The sequence below is a fragment of the Barbus barbus genome, assembly GCF_936440315.1.
Source record: "Barbus barbus genome assembly, chromosome: 41".
Lineage (NCBI taxonomy): Eukaryota > Metazoa > Chordata > Actinopteri > Cypriniformes > Cyprinidae > Barbus > Barbus barbus.
The window spans coordinates 24,278,638-24,289,109 of record NC_136719.1 but is presented as its reverse complement, the minus strand read 5'-3'; the positions used below and the strand labels follow the sequence as shown (position 1 = coordinate 24,289,109).

The window sequence follows — 10,472 nt, the reverse complement described above, 5'->3', positions numbered from 1 at the left end:
CTTGTCTGTGAAACCGGGGGATGTTCTACATATTGTGTATCCCTTGTATTGTGTTCGGAGTATTTGTCGATCGCCCTTGATGTGCTATTGTAGTTATGATATTTTGTAAGCCAAACTGCATACAAACTCCTGCACCTGTTCAAATGATAAATGATATCCTTACGCTTGCTGTAGCACGTAAATGAGCTGAAAACTCGATCAGCCCAGCTGACTTCAGGCTCAAATGGTTGCTGACAAAGAAAAGCAGGCCATTAACCCCAGAACACACAGCCCTGCTGCTTCGGATCAGGTTGGACGAGTTCCCGCCTCGTCTGATAGAAGCAGCTGATGTTATGAAAGGAACTCTCAGAATGTTACCTCAGTCAGCAAGACTCTGTTGACAAGAAAAACATGGATCGCTATCCGTGCGTCACACACAAAGACAATGAACTCTGACTCAAAATGTTTCATGGATCTAAAAAGATCCTATTTTCCAACTGCTTACGTCAATTTAATATGAATCATATTCACAGAACTCCTCCAAAATCTAGATGCTTGAACTCCTCAGTGTAGTCCAAATCTTTATTAAGAATCCCTCATAAATACATGAGTTTATTTACAGGCATGTGTTAATATTTCTGCAGAGCATTTTATTTGACAAGAATAACGTTTAGCCTATTTTATTTATATGCTGTTAAAATCATGGAAATGGCCATTTTTAATAAAGAAATATATACACCAGAAATGAGATTATAGATTTGAGCCAATATATGATCAGAATCTATAATAGGCTAACGAAATATTCACCTTGTGGGAATCTTGTTCCTATTTTTTTTTTCTGAGGAAAATACTGCAACTATATTTACATTTTACATTACGCAAAAAGTGAAAATGATCTGGAAATCATAATTATATTAATGATATGGAAAACAAAATATCCATTTACATTTTCTTTTCTTAGGCTACGTCTGCTTTTTTGGGATCAATCTGAAAACATCCTCAAATCAACACTGAAAAAATAACAACTTTTTTTTGTCCAGCAAAAACAGAGCTTTGTTACCCATATGGCAAAATTTGTTTTCTAAATATACCAAAATATATTATACGAAAATAACTCTCAAAATGTATTTTAGGGGCAAGAAAATACATTTCCCATCTTACAGTATTTTATATTAAAATATATTGCCAAAAATATATTGGTAAATATACATTAACATAAGTATATTTTAAAAATTTTATCATATTTTTTGATAATATCTTTGAAATATTAAAATACATATATATTCAAAATATTTCTATATGGGTAAAACATTTTAAGTGGAGAAAGCTGAAAATGCCATTTAAAATCAGGGATTCAAAAATGAGGATGCATATATTATAGTCATGTGGCACAGTTAAAATACCATGGTACTGCAACACTAAGAATGTGTAAAGCAAGATAAAGATTGAAAGGCCAGTATCACCATCCATTAGTCCCTCAGTAATCCCAGTTTCTTCAAGGCTTCCCTTCGGTTCTCTCCATTTTTACCGTGCGGAGAGATCATCACGCTTATTCCGGAGCGGGGCAACTTTTGCCCGTCGTTTCCTGGCTGAACAGCAGCAGCTTGGAGCGATTTGGATGAATCTTCAACCTGATGGCCAATGCCAAAGTCCTTTGCGCTCCCTGCAGAAGGAGGTCGAGCTCTGCTCTTTCGTAATTGACCTGGTGACAGCTCAACTTGGGTCCTTTCAGGGTTTGTCGTCTGTGGCGCAGGGTCAGCGGCCGTTCGAGATCTTGTGCGCTCCAGGGACGCTGTTTTGATCTCGTAGGATCTTGTCGGTTGTTTTTTCAGTAAATCTTCCTGCCTTTTTTCATCTTGGTGCTTTAGTGTGTCTGCTAGTAGATGCACGTCATCTGGTACGGGGCTTTCGGAAAGTCTGGATAGCTCCTGAACGGGTTCTCTTGGGTTACAAAATGACTGAGGACGAGTTTTAGCTTTGAACGTTGGCGAATGAGAAGGAGACACGCCGTGGCCTGTTTCAATCTCTTCATTCTTCAGCAGGCCTAATTTTTTCAAAGCCTCCATTCGGATTTTTTGCGGATCCATCTGAGCACGTTCGGTTTGAGGAAGTAACGAATGCGTGGTCCCCGGGTCCTTGTGGCTTTTGAGGATGATATTCGATGGGAGCTTCTTGGGTTTGGGCGCCACAGCCGGTGGGCTTTTGGGATCACCGTACTCTTTCGGCACAGCAGGACTGTGTTCTGAAGATGGTGAGGGTGTCATCGGTTTGTCCGCCGCCGACTGTTGCGCAACCATTAGCGGCGCCAAGTGAGATGCTTTCTTCAAGGAGGCCTTCTTGCGTAGGTTTTCGATCAAATTGTGGGATAATGATTCGCTTGGTGTGCATTCTGGGTCTGATTTGGTCATCTCCGTTGGCTTGATGGATTCACCAGGCTTCATTTTGGGGAGTTCAGGAATCCATTCTGGTGGCTCGTCGTAAACCGGAGGTGGTGGCGAATAAGTGAGGCTTATCTTCCCCACTTGTTCATCCATGAAGTCTGAGGGTGGAGGAATGAATTCCAGTGGTGCCTCTGAGGAAACTTTCTCTTGCTTCGGCAGAGACTTGACATCCAAACTCTTAGGTGCACCATCTTTGGCTTTCGAGTCACTTGGCAAACTTGTTTTAACTGGAGGTTCAGGTATGAAAGTTGGTGGCAAGTCCACCACATCAATTGATTGTCCAGTGCTTGGTTTGGAAGTTGCTACTTTTGAAGTAGCTTCTTCTGGAACTGTCCTTCTACATTGTTGAAGGTCAGGACTTAATCTAAACCCATCAGGTGCATCAATAAAAGCCGCAGGTGCTTCTTTTGGAGATGTTTCCATTGGTTTGCTGACTATCTTGGCATTCCCACTGGCAAGGAGTAATGGAGTTGGCACAAGGTACTTCTGAGATGGTTTACAATCTCTTCCTATCACTTTGTTTGGATCCTCGTGGGCTGATAGCTCTGAAGGAGAACATTTATGAGCCATTACTCACACGGACCATCTTTAAAGGTACTTTCATGTATTCTGTTACTTGCTTACCTTCAGATCTGTTCTGGTAGATGGACGTCCGCTGAGCAGTTTTTCCTTTCGGGCCATTAGATGGGCGATCAGGCTCATCATTAGACAAACCACTGTCATCTTCTACCTCCAGAGACTCAATGGTCTCCTCCAGGAACATGAGACAGGCTCTCTCCTCAGCAGAAAGGTGCTCCAGACTATCATCACTCTATCACACAAAGAAAAGTGTGCTTTTTACAAATAGAATTGATACTTTTATTCAGCAAAGTTGAATTAAATTGATAAAAAATGATTAAATTGATAAAAGACATTTATAATCTCATAAAATATTGCAGTTTCAAATACATGCTGCTGTTTTAAATTTTCTATTCATTAAAAATATAATTTATCACAGTTTCCACAAAAATATGGAGCAGCACAAATGTTTTCAACATTGATAATCAGAAATGCTTCTTGAGTAGCAAATCAGCATATTAAAATGATTTCTGAAAGATCATGTGACACTGAAGACTGGAGGAATGAGGCTGAAAATTCAGCTTTGATCACGTTTATAAATGACGTTTTACAATATATTCACACAGAAAACAGTCGTTTTAAAAAATAATAATATTTCATTTTAATCAAATAAATGCAGCCTTGGTGAGGAGAAGATACTTTTTTCAAAAATACTATAAATCTAGTGTAATTTTATCATTGGTGTTTGTAAACATTTAGACAAATGTACTTTGCATTGTGCTTTAATAAACTTTGATATACTTCAAATTCATTCAATAAAAAAAGAAAACATTCCAACAAAAATAATTAATAAAAAATACATTAACCCAAAATTGGTTATATATGATGTATGTTATGTAATTATTTTTAATTATTTAATTTAATAAAAACATTTTTAAAGTTGATCGATTGAAAGTTTGTTATTTATGATGTATTTTTATATAAGATAAAAATCCCACCATGTTTCCTTGTTCCTCTTTTAAGCAGTACTGATTAAAAAAATGTTTTTAACTCCATAAAGAGAAGAGACAGTTCCTCATGTTTGAAAAATCGAATGTTGGATAAAGGAATGGTTCACCCAAAAGTGAAAATTTGACTTAATCTTGTATCAAGCCCAAACAAAATGTATTTTATGATACTTTTCTAATGTTTTGGAGCTTAACACATAGGATGACTATGAGCTGTCTTTGCATGGAAAAAAGATTGAAAGATTTCCTCATGTTCCATGAAAAAAAATAACCGCAATAGCAGGTTTGTAATTACATGACGGTGAATCAGTGTTTGTTTTGTCTGCACTGTTCCTTGTTCTGGGAAATGAATGAATGGCGTCATACTCACAAATCCAGAGTTGATGCTGAGCACACTATCACAGCTTCCTGCACTGTCCATCCTAGACACAGATTCAGTGGAAACGCCCCCGGGCCAAGTGTCACTTTTTGGCATTGCACATTGGAGGAGTTCAGTTACTGGTGCAGGTCTTTAAGGAGCTTATTTAATGATGGAAAATAGAGGACCTATAAAAAAATATATAAACATAAATAACCAGATTAAGCAGCAGCAACAGCAACAACAATAATAATTAAAAATATATTAATATAAATAAATAAATATAATAAAAAACATAAAAAATCTTACTGATCCCAAACTTTTGAGCGGCAGTATGTATACACACACACACACACACACACGCACACACATTTACGCACACACACACATAATAATATATATTTTACACTGCTACTCAAAAGTTTGGGATCAGTAAGATTTTTTATGTTTTTTAAGGGAGTCTCTTCTGCTCATCAAGACTGTATTAATTCAATCAAAAAAATACTGAAAAATCAGTAATATTGTGAAGTTCTATTGCAATTTCTAATATTGGTTTCCTATTTTAATATACTTTAAAATATTATTTATTTCTGTGACGCGGTGCTGAATTTTCAGCATCATTCCTCCAGTCTTCAGTGTCACATGATCTTTCAGAAATCATTCTAATATACTGATTTATTATGAGTGTTGAAACTGTTGTGTTGCTTCATATTGTTTTTTGGAACGTGATACTTTTTTCTTTGATTCTTTGATGAATACAAAGTTAAAAAGAGCAGCATTTATTCAAAATAGAACTCTTTTCTAACAATATAAGTCTTTACTGTGACTTTTTATTAATTTAACACATCTCTCCTGAATAAAACGATTACTTTCTTTAAATAAAAGTATTAATTTCTTAAAAAAACAAAAACAAATGTAGCCTACTGACCCCAAACTTTTGAATAGCATTGTATATTGTAACACAAAATTTATTTTTTAAATAAATGCTGTTCTTTTTAACTTTTTATTAATCTGAGAATACTAAAACAAATATCACAGGTCCCAAAAAAATATGAGACAGTACAACGGTTTCCAACATTGATTTTAAATCAGTATATTAGAATGATTTGTGAAGGATCATGTGACACTGAAGACTGGAGGAATGACGCTGAAATTTCATCTTTGATCACAGAAATAAATTATATTTTAAAGTATTTTCAAATAGAAAACTGTTATTTAAAATTGCAATAATATTTCACAAAATCACATTTTTTTCTGTATTTTTGATCAAATAGATACAGCCTTAAGCAGAAGAAACTTCTTTAAAAAAACATAAAAAATCTTACTGATCCCAAACTTTTGAGCGGTATTGTATGTATATGGTATATATATATATAATCTTTGATTAGATAATATATGATGTCTTCTGGACATGGTATTTTGGACACTGTGATGATTTAGTTTCATACTATATGAATATGCTAATCATAAAGTTCCATGGTGTATTTCAAAGTACAATGGTATTCCCCATCTGATAACATCTCTATCACGATCATCTTGGTAAAAATGACTGAAGTCACACTGTACAGATATGTATGAGATATGAGTTTAGCACACACTCAGAAGCCAACAAACTAACTCTTAAAGTAGTCTGGGTCAAATATGGGTTCATTTTGCGTAGTTTTGTTCATGTTTTTTAGAGATGACTCTATGTTTGCATCAGTATCATTGAGATGCTACAGTTTTTATTAAAATTTTTAATTTGTTTTATTATTTTAATTTTGAATTTTAAAGTTTTAGTTACTTTGTTGTGTTTTTTTTGTATATTTTTATTTATTTTATTACAATATTCATTAACTGAATGAATTTTAAGTATATCTGAGTTTTTTTCATTAGTTTTTATTTCAGTTTTAGTTATTTATATATCAAATTAAACTAAATGAAAACAAGAAATGTAGCCTAGCTGAAATAAAATTATAAAATAATTCAGTAAATGTATTTTGTTTTGTTTACTGAAAGTAAAAAAAAAAAAAAAAAAAAAAAGAAATTTAATATTTATTTTTAATTTTAGTTAACTATATTAACCCTGGTTTGCATCTATATACATTGAATAGACTCTACTGAATAACTGATTAATTTAAATCACAAAACACACACAACTTTTGGGATCAGATGTGGGAAGCCTATTTCTATGCTAACCATGATTTGCTGCATTCAGGTATTTGCAGAATTGTTTGTCCCTGTTGGCCATAACCCATCAGGACAGACCCGTTACCCATTTTTGGTGACCCTGACAATGATTTGCACTTTTTGCATGCAAAATGTTGGTTTGCACAGGCTGCGAATCGATTGGTTCATCAATGAATGTCTAAACACAGATGGCTAGACGTTCAGTAAATACCTGCATCCACCCTTTACACAAGAATATAAGCATGTCTGACACACCTGTTTTATCAAAATAAAAGCGCACCAATTGAAAGACTTCAAAGCCTACGCCCAGAGAACACAATGGACCCAGATGACTAATATTATTAATGAAGAGCATTTGATTTCAGAATGAAACCTAAATCTAATCTAAAGCTGAATAGAATCTATGGGTGAAGTAAACACACCAATGAAATCTAGAAAGGTAGTCAGCAAGATTATACTGCCTTCTTAGATGCCTTGGATGAATTCCAAAACAGAACTGTGCATTTATTTTGTGGAGAAAGCAATCCCAGAATGCATTGCAAAGATCTTGGTGAAAAAACATGGATATATATAAAAGTTAAAAAGAATTATATAGTCGAAAAATACATCATACATAACACAGCTTCAATCAATAAAAGAGTAATTATTTTTAAATATTTTATAACACAAAAATACATACTACATGATGAAGTTTGGGTTAAAGTATTTTTAAATTAATTATGAATAATTTTATGTAATATTTCTATTTGTCTAAGGTTTTTTTTTTTGAAGCACAATGCATTACAGCATTCAAATTTGTCTATCAAATGTTTACAAAGACCAATAATAAAAATACAATACATTTTTTGTATCTTCTGCTCACCAAGGCTGCATTTATTTGATCAAAAATGCAGTAAAAAAAATAGTTTTAATATTTAAAATAACTGTTTTCTATTTTAATAGATTTTAAAATGTAATTGTTTTCTGTGATCAAAGCTGAATTTTCAGCATCATAACTCTCATGATCTCGTGATTCTTCAGAAATCATTCTAATATGCTGATTTGCTGCTCTAGAAACATTTCTGATTATTATCCATGCTGAAATAAGTTATGAAATCATCATAAATGCCCATTTTGATCAATTTAATGTGTCCTTGTTGAATAAAAGTATTAATTTCTTTTAAAAAAGGAAAATCTTACTCACCCCAAACTTTTAAATGATAAAAATATGTGAACGTCCCCTATAGTCCATCTACATAGCAAGGCAGATCACTAGGTTTTGAAACAGAGCTCACATGTAAAAACAAAATAGAGAGTCAGAAAAACACACGACAGCAGCGCCTGGAGAAATGTGAGCAAGTGTGAATGCCAGCTATTGTTAGCGGCAAAGTTTTCAAGTCATTCAGCATATTTCAGGTGCTGTGCCTCTCTGAGGTGAGGTAACTGCAAGCACACACCTCTCTGTGACTCTGTGAGTGAAAAAACGCAACGAAGAGGGCGATGGCTTCGGCCAACACCTAGAAAAGCTGCATTTGCCCAGGATTCCAGCTGCTCACTGGATTCATTCTTGTATTACCAAAATCACTTTGCCTTTTAGCGTCAGGATGGTTTGTCTTTGACTATGACTAGAATGCAAACCGGTGAAATCGGATCGGTCTGATGTACAACTGAACTCAATGACGCTTTGAAATGGCAATCATGCTCTGCGGTATATCGTTGCTCTTGCGCTTGAGCCCACACATGCTATTGTTTTCATAAAGTGAATGTCTTCATGTTTTCTCTGTTGATTTGAGGGAGTGGTGGCTTAAAATAGACCTAGAACAGGAACCAGGACATCAATGTCAATGTGAAGCCACCAGATATCTGTATTTGTTTAATTTAATTGAAAGTTTGAGATTTGATAGTCATAAAAAACACACAAATGTAACGTCAGCATCCGCTTGGCATGTGGACGAGATACGCCAGAGAATGCAAAACTGATTAAAGTTCAATGATAACATAACATGAACATAAGAATACAAAGAAATGCATTAAAACTATTTTATATACTATTTCTTTAATATTTTTATTTATAAAATATTAAATAATTATATTAATATATTTGTTTCTTTGTTTTCAGTATAGTATTAATGAAATTATTTCAATTAAATTAAAAATAATTTCAATAAGGGTTATTTTAGTATAATTTTGAATTAGTATTTATTTTCTTTTTTTGTTAAATTTTTTGTAATTTTGTTGTTTTCCATTCTTTCCTTTTTAAAATATATCTATGTTGTAATATTTTTTTATTACTGTTTTAATTACTTTAGTACATCAATATAAACAAAATGAGAAATGTTGCTTTGGTAATGAGATGAATTAAAGTAACTTTTTATTTGATTTAAAGTTTATTTCAAGTAGAAAAAAATAGTTTTGTGGTTTTAGTTATGGGTTTGGTTAACTACAATAACCCTCATTTCAATTACGTAAGTAAAACCATTTTACTGAATATTTTTGTGTTTTATGTATTATGTATTTTTAAGAAGAACCACCAAATTTCAGCATTTGTTTACATTTATTTATTTAAAAATATGCTAAAGAATGTGAAATTAATTAAAGGTCAATGATGCAGTGCTACTTTTTCTGAATTCATGAACTCTGTTAATTATTATTTTTTGCATTATTTATGACAAATGTGTTTTCTATTTCTGATTTAATTTCTGATCATTATTCAAAAACAGATGATATTTGAAAGAAATGCTTTGTACCACAATAAACATGTTCGAAAAAGAATAACATGTACATTCAGAATATTCAAGGTGTACGGAAAATATTTTATAACTTTATATTACACTGCTCTCTGGAATGATCTATTCTGATTGGACAATAGCAGCATTCTGTGCTCGTATAATATAGTTTAATGATGCTGACCGGTATAATTGACCATCATCACAGACAACTGCACTAGTTAAACAAAGGTCATCAAGCATAATGTGACAAAAATGTAAAATATTTGGCCTGTGAGTGACATGAAGGCCAGTCATCTGCTGCTCCTAGCAAATCATTTACAGAGAATAAACACACATAGTCCACGTCCAAAGCACACATTAAAGCAGCAAACCTCTCTGAATAATTCAATATACTCTGTACATAATTCATATCTGAACACTTCGCCCAGGAAAGAGTTATGACCAACCCTCGGCTGTTTAGGTGTCAAGTGCACTGAACACTAAATAAAACCACAAAAAACATGCTTCCAGCTTCATCAAACGAATTAAACAAATTGAAAAAATGACTTCTGATAATCCTAGAAGAATGTTTTGCACTATATGCAATTGTTTTCCAGCAAGTATATATATATACACACACACACACACACACACACACAAGTATACAAGTAATATTAGCAGTGTAATTTCTTGCAAATCAATTATTTAGTAGTCAATATTAATTTGTTATTTGTAAACAATTTTTGAATTCTACATTTAATTATGAAAAGTAACAAACACAAAATGCATAAAAATAACATCGTCTTCAAAGGGTATTTTAACATCTGTCACACAAACTCATGAAATACTACTATTGCCATACTGTACAGGTAACCTGTTACCTACAAATACGCTACAATAGTCTGTTTACTTTACGATTTCAGCCTTATTATTTGATTATTAACGCGTATGAAACAGCATGTCGTTACAAGAGTCCGAAAATCGCGTCAAAGATCCATCAAAAGGCAGATAAAGCCTTACCTGTCCGTCAGGAATTGCAGTCGCTCACCTGCGTGACTCTCAGCTCTGAACTAAAACACAGAGCGTGTGAACATCTTCACCAGCGCAGCGCTCTCAGCCAATCAGAGCATGCGTTACACACAGAGCCGCAGCTGATTGGCTGAACGCCGGAGACAGACTGTAATCATCAGATTACAGTAAACACTGCAGTTCAGAATGAAATATTATCTTGATGCACAGTAGACACTATATATAACAGTATGTAGGCATATAA

At 33.7% G+C, this 10,472-nt stretch overlaps 1 protein-coding gene across 1 annotated transcript; it reads right to left on the bottom strand.

Moving 5' to 3' along the window:
- Nucleotides 1–1,234: 1,234 nt before the first annotated feature.
- Nucleotides 1,235–10,271, bottom strand: LOC306860392 (specifically androgen-regulated gene protein-like). Its single transcript, XM_079402064.1, has 4 exons — nt 10,220–10,271; nt 4,356–4,531; nt 3,045–3,231; nt 1,235–2,965 (listed from the first exon to the last, which is right to left on the bottom strand). Exons 2-4 carry the CDS (start codon nt 4,458–4,460, stop codon nt 1,449–1,451), a joined length of 1,809 nt encoding a protein of 602 aa, XP_079258190.1. The 5' UTR covers nt 4,461–4,531; nt 10,220–10,271; the 3' UTR covers nt 1,235–1,448.
- Nucleotides 10,272–10,472: the final 201 nt, after the last annotated feature.

Bases quoted from the DNA above. Each gene is read 5' to 3' on its own strand.
- LOC306860392 (XM_079402064.1), bottom strand. From the start codon at position 4,460: ATGCCAAAAAGTGACACTTGGCCCGGGGGCGTTTCCACTGAATCTGTG. The intron at 3,232-4,355 runs GTGAGTATGACG...TTTGTGTGATAG, and splicing joins TCAGCATCAACTCTGGATTT to AGTGATGATAGTCTGGAGCA. The intron at 2,966-3,044 runs GTAAGCAAGTAA...GTTCTCCTTCAG, and splicing joins CTACCAGAACAGATCTGAAG to AGCTATCAGCCCACGAGGAT.